The sequence below is a fragment of the Crocuta crocuta genome, unplaced genomic scaffold (genome assembly GCF_008692635.1).
Source record: "Crocuta crocuta isolate KB4526 unplaced genomic scaffold, BGI_CrCroc_1.0 scaffold51, whole genome shotgun sequence".
Classification (NCBI taxonomy): domain Eukaryota; kingdom Metazoa; phylum Chordata; class Mammalia; order Carnivora; family Hyaenidae; genus Crocuta; species Crocuta crocuta.
Window position 1 is genome coordinate 3,376,084 of NW_027527624.1, and position 17,763 is coordinate 3,393,846.

A 17,763-nucleotide genomic window follows, 5' to 3' on the forward strand; every position below is an offset into this window, starting at 1 on the left:
TGGGGTGGTGGAGCCTTTGAGACAGAAATGGATGAGTATTTGAACGGCCCTGAAGGAGAGGTGTGGCTAGAGAATAATCTGGGAAAAGTCCTGTGTTGATTAACAAAAGGCAGCTACATGTCATGAAAATGAGCAGCGGACTTTCTTCTGGCATCCTGACTTCACACACATGAGGCGAGCAAATGGATTTCCATCCAAATTTAAATTTGGGCCATTCAAATTTCATTCTTGGCAATAATTATAATGTTCTATTCCAAGGGCCTGGTTGACGGACCAGCGCCTAAGTCGGATCAATGTGTTCCTTCTTCCGCTTACCTGACATTTTTGACTGAACAGTATTTAAACACCTGAACGTCTGCTGTGCATTCTTGGGCAGAGAACATTTGGATAGCCACGGGGGAAGGCACAGGACGTGACAATCTGCACAGTTAAACACTTATGACTTCACCCCAACAGGCTTCATGTGATGATGTCTGGACGCACAAAGAAATAAATAGATGAGAAAAGTAGAAATGTGATCTGAACGAGAGAGAAGCACATGCCTGTCCCTGCTGGCTTCGGGGCAGACCTGCCTGATGCGAGCCGCATGTGCACCGAGCGGGAGCGGAAAATCCCTAGAAGACACATGTTCTCTTGCACCTCACTGTTTTAATTAAAACTCGTGAGGGTCCTTCCTCCGCTTTGGAAACACTCAGCAAGATCAGCTTGATTGGGGACGTGGGCTGTGCTGTAAGTTGGAATCCCACTGCCTCCATAAGGTGGTGTGGGGGGCACGGATGTGGGGAGCACTCCTCACAGAAACTGTCCTCCTAGCGGGGCAGGGAAGGTGCCCAAGCGACTCTCCTCCCATCAAAATAAACCGGGTTCAAGTGACATTCAGATGGGAGCGAAGGACATATAGGACATTCCTGCTGGCACTGCCGAATCTCCTGAAAGCATTCTGCAAACCGACCCCTTTGGAAGAGGGGGAAGCCTCCTATGATCTCTGCCAAGGTGCCCCTGCCTTTTGACATCTGTGTTCTCTCAGTTCTAAAATGGGTATGAAGCGGATCCTGGGGCTGGGGTGGCCTCTGATTCAGTGCTGGAAGCTGAAGCCCAGAGAGGCCAAGCGGCTTGCCCAAGGTCACACAGCTCTTTAGTGACTGTGCTCGGGGAAGAATGCTGTCTCCGCCCCCCACCCCCTCCCCTGCACACAGCTGCCTGGACAAGTGATTCTTTAAAACAAGGGTTGTTAGCACTTTGTATATACCAGGTGCTGTGACATTTATTGAACAAGAATTTGCTCGGGTGTGGGATGGACGGGTCGGCCTTAGGCCAGTCAAGCAGTTTCAGGGGGAGGAGGTCTGGAGAGCATCACTCTTCTGATGATCTGTGGCTGCTGCTGGCTAGGGCGNCCCTTCCTTTCCTTGACCCCCTCGCTGGCCCACGAGACATAGGGAGAAAGAAAAGCCGGGTTCCCAAGGACCTTCCGGGAAGGGCTGTCGCGAGCGAGCGGCGGTCGGTGCTGACATCCGCGGCTTCTCGGAACACGGTCCGCGGGGTCCGCGCGCGGCGCGCGCTCAGAAGAAGGCGGGGTTGCTGTGCTCGATGACGCAGCGCTTGCAGTGGCGCTTCACGAAGCGCAGCGCCTCCACGGACACCTCGCAGTCCTGCACGTTGAGCATCTGCAGGTCGAAGCAGTTGGCCGCCACGATCTGCAGGCCCTGGCCCGTGATGCTCTCGCAGGACTTGAGGCTGAGCCGCTTGAGGTTGAAGCAGTTCAGGGCCAGGCACTCGAGGCCCGTGTCGGACACCAGCGGGCACTTGCCGATGTCCAGGGACTTGAGCTTGGCGCAGTTCTTGGCCAGGTACTCCACGCCGTGGTCCGTGATGCCCTCGCAGCCCCGCGCGTTGAGGTAGCGCAGCTTGCCGCAGTACTTGGCCACGTAGCGGATGCCCACGTCGGTGACGCGGCCGCAGTGCGCGATGCTCAGGTACCGCAGGCGCGCCTCCAGCTTGGCGATCTCGCGCAGGCCGAAGTCGCTGACGAAGCGGCAGTCGCTGACGCTCAGCTCCTTGATGGAGGCGCAGTAGATCATCAGGTAGCGCAGGCCCTCGTCGGTGAGGCGCACGCAGCGGCGCAGGTACAGGTGGGTGAGCTGCGTGCAGTGCGCGGCGATGGTGTGCAGGCCCTCGTCCTCCAGCACGAAGCAGTCCGTCATGTCCAGGTAGCGGATGGAGATCTGTTTGCCATGCAAGGGGGACAGTTTAATGGAGGCCTCCCGGGTCAAGCTGATGCAGGTCACTTTGGAGCACCCTACACGGAGAGACAGAACACATGCTCAGAGCACCTCCGAGAACGCGGGAGGGGGAGGGGAGGGGAGCCCCCCCCCAGCCCCTCTGCAAAGGGGGTGCGTGGCGGATTCCTACTCCCCACCCCGCAACCAACGGGCGCTGCCGGGGTGTTAACCTTCCCCTCTTTTGGCCCCTGCGGAGAAGGGAAGCAAGAATGGGTTCTCCGTGTTCGTCTGATCATTTAACTCCTTTGGTTTTCTGGGTTTCTGAGGCTTCCCGGGCTTTTGAATCGGAAGGACTGCGGTTTCAATTCCACATCCATCACTAGTGGCCCTGGTACTTACTTTGTCTTAAAACGGGACGCCATGTTCCCTGAAAGATGGCTGTGAGGGCTAACTGAGGCAGTGCTTGTAAAACATGTGCCCTGGCCCAGGAAAGTTCCGGAAGCTCAATAAGGGCTATTTGTCAGACCGCAGTGATCTGGTAGCTCTGTGGTCAAAGAGGTGAGATAATGCAGGAAGGGTTGGCCGTGACCTTGGTTTGGCAGAAAGAGTGCTCGCTTGGGAGTCACAGCTGGTTCTGGTCTCCCTTTTTATGGCCGCAGGCAGGAGGCCTAACTTTCATGTCTCAAGCTTCTCCTCTATGCAGTGAGCATGAGTAGCTGATGTGCCTATACCGTAGGGATATACTGAGGATGCAATGAGATGATGGGCACAGCGGTACTTGGAAACTCCAGGGAAATACACATAATTATTACTCTAATTATAAGATGACCACGTGGAGACTCTAGTCAACCCTCTTTGGTCAAAGAACAACTGTGTCACCTGGATTATTGCTCTAGCCACTCAACCAACCAGTCTCCCTGCCCTGCCTTTTTTCTCCCAACTGTCTATTCTCAGAGCCGCTGTCCTGAAAAACAGAACTGTAATCATGTCACTTCACACAAAGGCTCTGGACACCACCCATGGCACTTGTGAAATCTCAAGTCTAAGGGGGCCTCTGAGAACCCACACCCCTGTGCTCTCTGACTTCATCTCTTACCGCCACTCCTCTGCTTCACTGGCCTCCTCGCTGGTTCCCAGACACCTCAGCTGCCTTCCTGCCTCAATGTCTATGCATCGTACAGGGCTTCTCCAGGTGGCCGGTGGGCCATCCCCCATTTTCTTGGGTCCCCGAGCAAATGAACACTGATTGGACAGTTCTTTCCCAATCACCCTTTATCAAGTGGTACCCCTGGTTTGACTCCCATTTATTTTCAACACTTTCTATCACTTTGTGGCATGATGCATTTATCTGTTCACTTATGTATTTGCTGTCCTCATTCTGGAACATAAGTTCCTCAGGAAAGGGACCCTTGGCTGTTAACAGCTATACCCCTCATCCCTGGTTCATAGCTGGTGTTCACTAAGTATCTGCTGAATGAATGAATGAGTGATTTGTGGAGTGAACAGAGCCTTCCATAGGAAGATCAGAGAGGACAATTTTAGTTGTTTTCAGACAACAAATATTTCTTTCCCATAGTTTGGAGGCTGGGAAGTCCAAGATCAAGGTGCCAGCCAATTCAGTGCCTGATTCCTGATGAGCACCCTCTTGTAGACAGCTGCTTTCTTGCTGTTTGCTCACATTGTAGAGAAAAGGAGAGCAAGTTCTTCAGTCTGTTATAAAGGCACTAATCTTGTCACAGGAGCTCTACCCTCATGACCTCACCTAAGCCTGGTCTTCCCAAAGGCCCTGGCTCTTCATACCATCACACTGAGGGCTAGGGTTTCAACATGGGTTTGGGGGAGATAGGCTTTCAGTCCACAGTACTTCCCTCCTCTTCCCACACACTAGCCAGACCCTTCTCCTCAGGCCAGTGCTTTCATATCTAGAATATCTCTAGCAGATGGAAATTAGGGATAAAGCATGCCCAGCACATGGGAGGCCCACCCCAGTCAAACTGGGGGTGGGGTGAGGAATTTTCTCTCTGTAGGTAAGTATGCACAAAATATATATGATTTTACTTCTTGGCCCATGAAGCCTATATAAGTCTCTAGGAAGTACTTGTGGACCTTGATCTAGGGTAATTTTGCCCCACTTAGATAGGATAATTTAAATTCTAACACTTAAATGTCCTCAGGACTTTGGCCATGGCTGATATATATTTATGTTGTAAAACACTTGTCCATTTTATAGTTAATTATGATGCCTTTTATTTGTATTATGTAGTTTACAGAATGCTTTTATAAACATATTCTTACCTGATTCTTGATCCATTTTACTGACAAGGAAATTAATGCTTAGGAAGATTTGGTATTTTTAGATCTATAAAGTCCTTTAATACTCTGTCCTTCTTCACACAATTGGAAGATGTCTTTAGATTTCTCTCTAAACATTATTTCTAGCTACTCTTACCCTAAGAATACGTGTATAAATGATACATTGTATATGTCATATATTATATATAATCATATATGAAACACTCATTTTGTTATATATTTCAGTTCACTATATATTAATATATAAATATACATAAAAATATAAAATATACTGTACACATTTATATATGTATATTACAGTATAGTCTTAGTATATAAATATAAATGATATGCCATTGATATATAGCATGAATAAGTGTGTATGTACATATATTTCATCCCACTACATAAAGTGCATATATATTTTTCATTTTCTCTGTGCTTGTCCGGAATCCTTCTGGCAATTCCAAAGCCAGGTGCTTCACCTCCGGCACCTCCGTGCTCTGGCTGCTCAAGCAATATCCAAGCTCCCAAGTGGTGACATAATAGTGCTAATGGGGACTTTCCTCCCATATCTGGGCAGGCTGCCCAGGAAACTCTCATAAAATTCAGGTCCTGGGAATAATGAGGTTCAAAAGCCAAGTGCTACCAAGTCAAAGAATTTCAGGAAGGAGTACAGCACACAGTCCAGGGCTGGAGAACAAAGCTGTGACTCGTCAGGCTGTTCACTCTCCTCCGGTAGCCTCTGTGGTTGTGCAGAAGGTGGCTGGTGCCCCGCAACTTTAGCTTTGAAATCTTACTTTGCTTTGAAAAGAAATTTTTTTTTTGTTTAGAGCAACTGTAGTCTTGTTTATACTGAATTTATATGTCCATAGTAGTGGTTTTCCCATCTGTGATGCCTGAGAAGGCACTTCGGTTTTCAAGAGCATATGACAACCTTTGCTCCTAAACTCCTAGTGCTAGTTTCATTCTTTTTCTTTTTTTCCTTTTTTAATATCTAGTAAAATAGGATCCACTCCAGGAAGGATATTATGTTTGATTCAGGGAAGTATATGCCTCGTGTTTGAAATGGAGTCCCCAGTTTAATGAAGTACTGGTTAAGCTCAGTTTTGGTGAAGACACTATTTTGATATGCTTGTATTATGTTAGATCAATAATTTTAAATTTGAACTTCAGCCTTAATTCCTACACATTTGTTAAGGTTGGCTTGAGAGGAAAATAAATTGGTCCATGGCTCAGTGGGTACTGTCTGTGGTTAGTTCATGCATTCATACATTACAGAGATGCAGACAACCTAGAAATCATCCCAATTAACCTTTACTTTTTATTTTTAAAATTTTTTATTTAAAAAATTTTTTATTTAAAAAATTTTTTTCAATGTTTTATTTATTTCTGAGAGAGAGAGAGAGACAGCATGAGCAGAGGAGGGTCAGAGAGAGTGGGAAATACAGAATCTGAAACAAGCTCTGAGCTAGCTGTCAGCACAGAGCCCGACGCGGGGCTCGAACCCATCAACCATGAGATCATAACCTGAGCCGAAATCCGACACTTAACTGACTGAGCCGCCCAGGTGCCCCTAACCTTTACTTTTTAAAGATGAGGCATCTCACACTCAGTAAGATTATGAGACTTGTACAGTCAGACTAGGGAACGTTTCCTGACCCACGGTTCAGTTATAGGAGAGGAGGAAAGAAATGACTAGGATAGAGCATGAAATTGATGAATTGCATGAGAGATTTCATGTAGATGTGTCAGCCTGAAGTGAACATTTAGATACTGAGGAATGGGGAGTCTCCGAAGTGGTGATTATCTATAAGGGGGTTCTTGGCAGAGGGAAACAATTTGGTTACACAATATGGAGCTCAGGTACTAAGTAATAGCACCAGCAAATAAGAGAGACAAGAAAGCATGGTGGCAGAGGGTTTGTGAGGAGTTTCCATAGGGTGGAATGCAGGGTTTCTGAAAGGATTTAATGGGAACTAAGGAATAGCCCCCTGGGATCAGATTATGGGGTCTGCCCTAATACTCAGGGTAAGGAGTATGGAAATTACTCAATAGGAAGTGAACAATATAGGTTGAACAAATCTCTGGGATTTCTTCAGTCAATTCCAGATTTGGTTCCACTTTCACAAACATCATCTTCATTAACGCTTCCTCTCATTATTGGGGTAATACCTCTATCTTCGCTGGGATAGAAGATGGCAAAGTCAACGGAGACCAAGTACTGGCTTCCAAGCACATTTCTAACAATGACAATCCAAAAAACAGTGATATCCATGATGACTTACTGTGTGCTTACTACTACTAATGGTTTTTAGCAGGGCATATGTGCTTATTTAATACTTAAATATTTAATATTTATATTAACCATTGATATTTATTAATTTGCCAACCAAACCATTTCTACTGATAAAGAAGTTTTAGCCACTATAGATTCCTAAATGTGTGTTTATAGAGTATTAGCCAATGGCAACTTTGTGTGAACCTTTTAGAAGTCAAGATGACCATTTAAGACTTTGACATTCAGGGGTGCCTGGGTGACTCAGTCGGTTAAACATCCGACTTCGACTCAGGTCATGATCTCACAGTTCAAGGGTTCGAGTCCCACGTCGGGCTCTGTGCTGACAGCTAGCTCAGAGACTGGAGCCTGTTTCGGATTCTGTATCTCCCTCTCTCTCTGACTCTCCCCTGCTCGCTCGCTCGCTCTCTCTCTCTCTCCCTCTCTCAGAAATAAATAAAACATAAAAAAATTAAAAAAAACCCCTTGACATTCATAAGTTCACATAACTATAGTATCATTATGTGCAAAGACAAAACATGCCTCATTTTTGCCCTCAGAAAGCTTATAATGAATTGGGAGAAAGGAATCTGTGAATGTACAAATACTCAATTGCAAAACCCAGTGATGCTTTCCCTGCCTGTACTCAAAAGGCAACGACCTGAGAGGAAACACTTAACTTACTGGACGTCAGGCAGGGAAGGCTTTACTTAGGTGATAACTTGCACTAGAGCTTGACCAATGAGAAGTCTGTTAAGAGGGTTGTTGGGGACGGACAGGGGACAGATGAGGGAATAGCATGTAAGCCAGAGAAGTGTCCACACATCCCAATATGCATCATGTGATGTGATGTGTTTGGAGAAATGCCAATGGTTCCAAAGAACAGAGCACTGAGTGGAAAAAGTGACATTTGAACCTAGGACAGCTCTTGAAGGGCCATATATGCTTTTCTGAAGAACTTGAAATCTTCCTGGAGGTTATGGGGAGCAGTTGGGAATTTTAGGCAGGAAAATGTATGATTTGACTTGTTATTTGAAAAAAAAATCCCTCTGGAGGTTGGCTGTGTGGACGGTAGGTCAAGATGAATATAAGGAGGCTGGTTAGTGAATTGCGCATCGTGGCAGCAGGTAGAGGGGAGGGGATAGAAGAATCACGGTACCGGGTAGGTAGAAACACCTGCACAGGATTGTACTGGTTCAAAGTAAAAGATCAGGAAAGGAAAAGTAAGGAGGACTCCAGGTCTCCAGCTGTAAGAGAACCCTTTGAAGCAGTTTCATTTGTAATAATGACAATATTTTACACTTTGAAAATTGGTTGGCTTTACCATGTTCCACCGGTGTTCAAAGATGTTATTAATTGTGACAGTTAATTTTGTGTCCATTTGAGTAGATGACAAGGTGCCAAGACATTTGGCTAAACATTTCTGGGGGCACCTGTGAACCCATTTCTGGGTAACATTAACATCTGAATCAGTGGACTCAGTGAAGTGGACTGCTCTCCCCAATGTGGAGGGGCATCATCCAATCTGTTGAGGGCCCGAATAGACCAAAAGGTGGAGGAATCGAGAATTAACTTTCTCTGCTTCACTGTTAGAACTGACACATTGGTCTTCTCCTGCCTTTGAACTGACACTTACACCATCAGCATCCCTGGTTCTCAGGCATTTGGACTTGGACTCAGCTGCACCTCAAGTTTTCCTGGGTTTCTTGTTTGCAGATGGCAAACACACACACACACACACACACACACACACACACACACACACACGCATGCACCCACTGTTTCTTTGAAGAACCCAGACTAAAAATTAATATAAGGTAATATGTGACAATGACAAAACCCTACAACTAGTAATAGTAAGTTTCAATGACTTGAAAAGATAGCTTTTTTTTTTTTGAGAGAGAGAGACAGTGTGAGCGGGGGAGGGTCAGAGAGAGAAGGAGACACAGAATCGGAAACAGGCTCCAGGATCTGGGCTGGCAGTCAGCACAGAGCCCGATGCGGGGCTTGAACCCATGAACCGTGAGATCATGACCTGAGCCAAAGTTGGATGCTTAACCGACTGAGCCACCCAGGCGCCCCAAAAAGACAGCTTTTAAGACGGGCACGCTAGGGACAAGAGAGGAAGTCTCACGTCCTTTGGGGGAATTAAGCTCTAGATCAGCGATGAATCTTGCAAAGTCAAGTTTAGCGCCAATGAGAAGGTCAGCTTGAAAACCAAAGGGAGCAAGGCATAGTGAAACCACCTCTGGGAGTCCTCTGGCTTCTCCCAGTATCAACATAATTTTGTCAGATTCCCTCAGAACTGGAGGGCGCCATTTGGACAGCCCCCCCACCCCCCATAGCTGGAATTCAGTGCTCTTAACTTGGTGAGTTAGAGATTCCCTCATGTATATAACCTCTATATAGATCTCAGGGGGTCACTGAGAGGCATGTGAGAAAACCACAAATATACCAGGCTCTGCAAATGAGGGTGATATAGAAGAAGGGCATGGTGGCTTCCATAATGGTTAGTCAACAGGGTGAAGCAGGATCTACTCACTCAGTTAGAAGCCCAGGAATTTCCATTCCCAAAGTAGTTTCTACATTTCTGGATTTCAAAAGAACTCCAAAAGAGACGGAGGACACAATATTTGCAGCCTGTAGGCAGGGTGCGTGGGGAGCACCTTAAACAAAGATGGGGATTCCAAAAACAAGGCCTTTTCTAATCTGATTTTCGAAGAGAAAGGAAATGTGGTGTCTAAAAAACAGGTTCACAATGTTCAGAATCTTAGCATGTTCAAGAAACCAATTCCTTAGTTTTTTTTTTTTTTTAACTGAAGAGGAAACACATCTAGAGAAAGCTGTGAACTGTCCCAAATCACAGAGTCTTGAAAGCAGTCTCCACCACATCACAGTGCTTTCTCTTTCCAGAATTCCTTGGAGGAAAAACGTAAGAGAACCTCTTTGTTTCCTGCTTCTTTATGCCAGCAGCTGCTCATGACTAACTTAATGTACAGTTACTATGGTTTTGTCCTGAAGCCAGCTGAAGGAGGGGAGAAACGAGTTGCTTTCCACCAAGGGAAAGAATCTGCGAAAAATAATTGACTGTCATCTGAAATATTTTCAGATGTCGGCTTTGAAAGAGGGAGCAGACTCAGAGAGCGACTTTTCCTTCAGATTTTGTTTGAGGGTATCATTTCCCTCAGATGCTTGTAAATCCCAAATTCTGTTTATTTGCCTGTCACCAGGGTTTTTACTTCTTGACCCCTCCCCAACCATCCCTAAGTTGTGGCTCAGGCTGTTGGTTTCTTTAACTCCCTGAGGCATCTTACACGTTTCAGCCTCTCAAATGCTGGCCTTTTGACTGGGCAGTGAATGAGATAAAGAAAGGCTGTTAGTCCGGCTCGATCCGTGTCTGGCGCCAAAGTGTGAGTCTGGGTTTTAATTCTTCCTGCCTGAGAGAGGTTTTCAAGCAAAGCAACTGTGCTGGGATTTCCTTCAATTTTAAAAAGATCTAAAGGCTTCCCTTGATGGGCCTTATCCTTGCACTAGGTAATTGAGAATATTGCTTTAAAAAAAATACAAAATCAACCCAAGGGTGAGGAGAGTGGGGGTGAAATACAAGGAGACACTTGGACAGAATGGATTTTCCCCAGTGTCGGCAAAAATGGCAAGCAAATCTGAGCACAGTCCAAAGCACACAGTCAGCTTAGACACAGCTCTCGGGCTCCGTGGAATTATAACTAGTGGGCACACAGTGGCATCTAAGCTAACCTGTGTTTGAGTTAGATACTTGGTTCCCGTTGTCTACGGTTGCTCTGACATTAAGTGACAGCTATGGGGAGGAAGGACACACTTAAAAGTCATACTAACTTAATTGCCAGACAAAAAGGTGACTCTTTGGCCTTTAAGAAACTGGCATTGTTTGGGGCGCCTGGGTGGTTCAGTCGGTTAAGTGTCAGACTTCCACTCAGGCCATGATCTCACGGTTCATGGGTTCGAGCCCCGCCTTGGGCTCTATGCTGACGGCTGGGAGCCTGGAGCCCACTACGGATTCCGTACCTCCCTCTCTCTCTGCCCCTCCTCTGCTCATGCTCTGTTTCTCTCTCTCTCAAATAAATAAACATTAAAAAAATTAAAAAANAAGGGGTACCTCTGGCCTCCTGGGGTCATGATTACATAGGACAGTTTCTCTGGAAGAGTCGGCCTCCTTGCTGCCCACCCTCTGACTCTAACGGCTCTGGGGGAAGGGAACCTCCTCCAGGCAGCAGTGCCGGTCCACTGCTCTGGGATGGCGCACCGGAGGGCCCCGCTGAAGGGAGGTCAGCTGCCATTTACCTGACACATCCAGGTGCTCGAGGTTGGGGCACAGGGACACCACGTCGAAGACCGCCTCGTTGGAGATATTGTAACAGCCCGAGACCTCCAGGCGCCTCAGCTCCGGGCAGCACTGGGCGATGGTGTAAAGCCCTCGGTCCGTGAGCCGCCTGCAGCCACTGACAGTTACGGTTTCCAGCATGAGACAGACGTTGGGTGTGTCCTGACACAGCCTGCGGGTCAGCACCTTGAGCGCGCGGTCCACGTTGATGGTCTCGCCCGTCAGGCGGATAGTCCTCCAGAGCCGCGGGTCCCAGGCCAGGTTGTACCAGCGGCGGCACACGCGCGCGCAGCGGCACAGCTGGTTGGTGGGCAGGAAGGAGAAGATCTGCACCATGCACTGGTCCGGGAGCCGCTCGATGCTGGCCTGCTCCTTCTGGGGTCTGGAGGCGAGCCGGATGAGCGGGTGGGTGAGGCGGGTCGGGGGCGGGGAGTGCACCATGGCCACCGTCTCCCCGGTGATGGACGACGAGGAGGTGGACGAGCCCCTTCCATTCTGAAATCCGGGCAGGTTCGGCGGACATATCAGGGCTGGGCTGGGCGTGCTCAGCGTGCGCATGCTCAGGTCGGAGTCTGGCAAAGGACAGAGAGCAAAGGGTTAAGGAGGGCCGGAGCGGAGCCCAGGGAAGGAGGCCAAGGCTGGCACACTCATTCCACCGATATCCATCCTGGGCACACCCCCGCCGAATCCATCACCGGAAGCAGAAGCGCTTGCACCTTTCACCCACTGCAGAAAAAGGCTCATCCTCCATCATCTACAGGAGGGGTGGGCAACCTTTTCTGGGAAGGGCCGGCGATGGAATGTTTGAGGCACTGCAGGCCACGAGGGATCCGTCTATTGCAGTTAATCAACCGTGCCACTGGAGGGCAAAGGCTGCCATAAACAATATGTAAACAAACAGGGGTGGCTGTTTCAATAAAACTTGTTTTATAAAAACAGACCAGCTGGATTTGACCTGAGGGGCAGAGTTTGCTGACTTCTGATCTACATTAATGGTGATTATCTAAAGGGCACAACTTCAAAGTTTCATTATTTCTATTCTGGGAAGAAATCTCACATATTATGAACACAAACTCCTTTCCTTACTAATTACATTTCGGTCAGGCAGATAATTATGTTCGGTCTACAGTGAAGGAACGAGTTTCAGAGGAGAGGAAGACTGGCCAGTGGATATACAGAACATTGCTGCCTTCGCCCTGGCGGGTCCTCTAGTCTCCGGGCCCCCATCTTCTGATAATGGTATCCCAAACTCAGCCAGGGGTCTGAGCAGCCACCCTACTTCCTCCATTAGACCAGGCATTTCAAATAGTATTTCCAGGCCTTGACTATCTGTGGCCATATATATTTTTCCTTATTACCTACTGTCTTTGGCATCTGAATGATGTGTTTTGTATTCTGTTCCCTACAACCAGAATGGCCACTTCATGAGGATAAAAGTGGTTTTTAAGTTTTTGAGGGATTAAGAGTTCTTTAGAATACCACTTTAAGAAGTCTGCTCATTTCATGCCCCCCACCTTGATAGCTCTATCTATATGAACTAATTCAGTTTCTATATAAATATATTTATCACACAGTTTACATATATAGCTGGATAGATTTATTTAGGATGACATTTATTCTGTCTCTCTAATGTTTATATATTTCACACACACACACACACACACACACACACACACATACACACGCAGTGTATTCATCTCCAAAACATACATTTCTTAGTCTGTGAAATAAGTGAGCTGGGCTAGATGATTGCTAAGGTATTTCTAGCTCTAATTCCAGTTCCAAAGACTTAAACAAAAACTCCATCCTCTTTGCTTTTCCACATTTCATAAGTTGGGAGTTTTGAAACATTTGTTTTTTCAAAGAACTTCCAGTGATAACACAGGACACAGGGACTTCTGACACCAGAATCTCTACTCAGTGTTGGTCTGTAGTTTTACTACTGGTGTCCTTTATCTGCTTCTATCATGTTTTCTTTCCACTTATTTCTTTACAACCTAACACTGAAAATGTCCTACACACGTCCATGACTTTGCTCATAGAGGATCTCTGAACTACTGCTTGCCCCCACTTCTCCCCTTGCCTGCCTCTTGAAATACTAAGTACAAATGCCACCTCCCCTAAAAACATTTTCCTAAAGTCATTGAGGTATAATTAATCCCTTTCCCTATTCACATCCCCATCCTTTGTCATTAGGCAGTTGAGTTTAGGCACAAACTGATGTGCTTGACTGTATTATTTTTCTCAATGTTGCATCTCTCTCTACAGCCACGTGTCTTTGTGATGTGACTCTGAAGTTCCTTCTAGGGAACAGTATATTTGCTCCATCCAGGGGCCCTGGACTTGGCCATGTGACTTGCTTTGCCCAGTGAATATAAGGAGATGAGATGTGCTCAATGAGAGGCACGTGTCTGGCTAGTCCACTGCTCTTAGGGTGGGGAGAGGCCCAAGGAGAGTACAGGACTAGCTGAAACTTGCCACTTAGAACCAAGGTCAACCAAACCTAGCTGGGGTCAGCCAATGTCCAGGTGAACCAGAGATGTGTAAGCTAACACCCTGAGTGTGGGGTGACTTGTTACACAGCATTACCATGGCAGCAAATGACAGATACACCTTCATTACACTAAAATCTCCTTTGAGACAATGATTAAATCTTTTTCTTATTTGTGTCCTGGCCACACCTGACACGGTTTATGGTACATAGCAGGTGCATATGAATGTTTTGAATGGAGAGTAAATACTTAATGTTTAAAAAAACCCAACAATTTCTAGCTTGGTATGTACTTCTCTCTCCCAGGTGTATACATACTACATTTTAAACTGTTCATGAAAAAAGAGGTGTGTACATCTCTCTTTTGTAATTAGGTAAAATAAACAGAAAATCTTTAAGGAAAAGCTTATGTGTAAATCAATTAGGGATTTCAAAACTTCCATCCAACCTACCACGGTACTAACCTTCATCATTAGGTGAACTTTGAGAGTTGCCTCCAAAGCCAGTATTTTTCTTAGGCAGGTGAACAGCTTATTTAGGGCCAGGAGGGGAGGGCAATGTCAGGCTTTCAGCTCTGACATTTAGCGGCTACGAGGGCTCTGAAATCTCTCTCCTACCTGCCTAAGTTTTACTCATTTTGAAAGAGAAGACGCACTTGAGAGTATTTTGCAGAGACCTGAACCTCTTGAGTTAGGCCCCTGTGGGGTGACTATACTCATAGTGGGGGTGGAGGCAGCTTCCTAAACCCACATCGATAACCAATTCTTCACGTTCACACCCCCTGTGCTGAGGGAAAGAATGGGAATGCATCCAGACTGACCAGCACGGCTGTGCATTTAGTGATGTGTTCCGTTTTTTCTTTGCCAATAATCATAGCCAAGTGTTATGGAATTCACACTCAGAGAGAGATGGCAGCCTCGTACATCTGTGAGGAACATTCTGCCTTGGAGAGGACTCAGGAGCAATTCATGATTGTGAGGCACCGCTTATCCATGTGAGGAGACAAACCGAGGAGGGCAGAGGGATCTTTCTGCCAGAAAGATGGGGGTCTCTGTTGCCAGAATGTACACCAGTATTCTCTGGTTCCTTCCTACTTATTCAGGCTGAGAACCCTCAGAGTATCCTTTTTGAAAGGATATGATTTGTCATAATTGAATAAATAACATCTGATAAATAAATAATAAAGAGCAATGAGTAAGGCTATGGTCTAAATGTTTATAGCCCTCCCAAATTCATTTGTTGAAATTCTAACCATCGAGGTGATGGTATGAGAAGGTGGGGCCTTTGGGAGGTGATTGGGTCCTGTGAGTAGAACCCTCATGGATGGGATTACTGCTTTTATAAAAGCCATTGTTATATCTCCTTGTGATACTATCTCCTTTATTGTTATAGTGCCCTTCTTTGTCTCTTGTTACAGTCACTGTTTTAAAGTCTGTTTTGTCCCAGGTAAGTATTGATACCCCTCGTTCTTTAAACATTCATTTGCGTGATAAACGTTTCCCCATCCCCTTACTCTCAATCTGTTTGTGTCTTTAGGTGTGACATAAGTCTCTTGTAGGCAGCATATAGATGGGTCTTGTTTTTAATCCATACTCACACTCTATGTCTTTTGATTGGAGCATTAGTCCACTTACATTTAAAGTAATTATTGATAAATATGTATATATTGCCATTTTGGTACTTGTGTGTGGTTGTTCTTGTAGTCCTCTGATTCTTCTCTTGCTCTCCTTCATGGCTTGATAGCTTTCTTTAGTGATGTTTTTGGATTCCTTTATTTTTTGCATTTCTATTACTGATTTTTGATTTCTGGTTACCATTAGGTTTGTATATAACAGCTTCTGCCCATAGCAGTCTATATTAAGTTGATGGTCATTCAAGTTTGAACCCATTCTTTACTCACCCCCAACATTTTAGGTATATGGTGTCATATTTTACATTGTTTTATTTTGGTAATCTCTTGGCTGATTTTTACAGATATACTTGTTTTAATGCTTTTGTGTGTCCCACTTTTATGACTCTTACTTACGGTCTTTCCTTTTCACTCAGAGAGTCTCTTTTAGCCTTTTTTTTTTTTTTTTTTCTTTTTGGAGGATTCGTTTAGTGGCCATGAACTCCTTTAGCTTTTGTTTCTCTAAGAAATACTATCTTTCCCTCTATTCTGAATGACAGTCTTGCTGGATACAGTATTCTTGGCTGCAGATTTTTTTTTCCTTTTAGCACTTTATGTCATGCTACTCCTTTCTGGCCTGCAGTTTCTGCTAAAAAATCCATTGATAGCCATATGGAGTTTCCCTTCTATGTAAAGATCTTCTTTTCTCTTCCTGCTTTTAAAATTCTCTATCAATACTTTTTGCCATTTTAATTATATGTGTCTTGGGGTGGACCTCCTTGGGTGGATTTTGTTAGGGGATTTCTGTGCCTCCTGGATCTGGATGTCTGTTTCCTTTCCCAGATTAGAGACGTTTTCAGCTATTATTTACTCAAATAAATTTTCTGCCCCCCTTTTCTCTCTTTTTTGTCTTCTGGGATCCTTATAACGTGTATGTTACACTTGATGGGAGTCGCTGAGTTCTCTACATCTATTTTCATTTGGTATATATATTTTTTTCTCTCACCTGCTCAGCTTGATTACTTTCCATTACTCTGTCTTCCAAATCACTAATTCATTCCCCTTCTTCTGGCCTCCGATTTATTCCATCAAGTGTATTTTGAATTTCATTATAGTGTTCTTCATCTCTGATTGGTTCTTATCTCTTTGTTAAGGCTCTCACTGATGTCCTCCACTCTTTCCTCCAGTCCAGTGAGCATTTTTATGATCATTATTTTAAATTCACTATCAGGCATATCACTTATCTCTGTTTCACTTAGGTCTTTTGCTGTGGGTTTGTCCCATTCTTTATTTGGGACATCCTCCTCTGTCTCCTGATTTTGTTGAACTCTCTGTGCCTGTTTCTCTGTGTTAGGACAGTCAGCTGTGTCTCCTGCTGGGAGTAGGGGCCTTATGGAGAAGAGGTCCCTCAGGCCCTTCAAGTGCAGGGTCCCCTGTTCACCAGAACCTGGTGCTTTGGGGGGCTTCCTATGTGTGTTGTGTGAGCCCTGCTGTTGTATCCTGGCTGCTTTTCCCTTTGTTCCAGGAGCCTGCAAATGCTCTCTTTTCCTGCTGTAGGTAGGGCTGGGTCCCTGCCCAGGGTGGGGCACACAGTTTTAGAAAGTCCTATGTCAGTCAGCTCATGAAGGGAGACCTGCTGCTGCCGCTGCTGGGACTCAGGCTCTGCAAATCATGCCAGTTGGGAGATGCAGTGTTGGCAAAGTTTGCTCCAGTCTTCTGGGAGAGGGGGCCCACGGTGCCAGGACTGAGGCAAGCGAGACCAGACAGGGCGGATCCAAGAAAGCACAGTGGGGCTTGGTATGAGCAAGTAGGTAGTGCATGTCACTGCCATGGTGGTTCTCACAGGTGGCCATGTGTTTATGCTGTGGGGCAGTGGAGGCGAATGGCACCTGCCAGCTCCTGTGTTTCTGGAGAAGTCCTTCAGTGAACCCTACCCCTCCAGGACATGCTCCCAAATGAGTAATCTACTTTCCTTCCCGTATGTTCCAGGCATTATGCAAATTGGTGCTTCTACCTTGTATCTCTATGGGCTGTTTGTCATGCTGTCTCTTTAAGGATGGGGACCCAATTTCTTCTTACCCTCTAGCCTCTCCCAGAACTGAACCCATGATTTAAAAATTCTAGGCATTAAGTCCCAGTGGTTGTGAGAACTCATGAAATTCGGCTCCTGTTGTTTTCAAAGCCAAATGTTATGCGGATTTGTCCTACCCACGTGGGCTCCCCAGTGCGATAGCCTATTTCTCTCCCTGCTCTGTATCCATGGCTCCCTTCCCCCAATGGATGGCTGTGGTCCCTTTATCCCCCCAGCCTCTCCGACTGCATCTCTGCCCTTCCAGCCCTGTTCAGTGCGGCTTCCTTTCTACCTTTAGTTGTGGATTGTTCTGCCAGTCTTTGGGTCATTTCCTGGGTTGTTTACACTGATGTGAGTGTTATCTATTTGTATCTGTGGGACAAGATGAGCTTAGGCTCCTCTTATTCTGCCTTCTTCCCAGCCTTCTCCAAAGCAGATGGCTT

General features: G+C 46.0%; 1 protein-coding gene across 1 annotated transcript in view; it reads right to left on the reverse strand.

Annotated features, from left to right (window-relative positions):
* Nucleotides 1–1,400: 1,400 nt before the first annotated feature.
* The window catches only part of FBXL7 (F-box and leucine rich repeat protein 7), a 381,373-nt gene continuing 365,010 nt past the window's right edge, over nucleotides 1,401–17,763 (reverse strand). The window contains exons 3-4 of the mRNA XM_077772105.1: nucleotides 11,110–11,721; nucleotides 1,401–2,296 (exon numbers count right to left, since the gene is read on the reverse strand). Of these exons, the coding sequence (XP_077628231.1) occupies nucleotides 1,560–2,296; nucleotides 11,110–11,721 (1,349 nt within the window). The 3' untranslated portion in view covers nucleotides 1,401–1,559. The remainder of the gene's footprint in view (nucleotides 2,297–11,109; nucleotides 11,722–17,763) is intronic.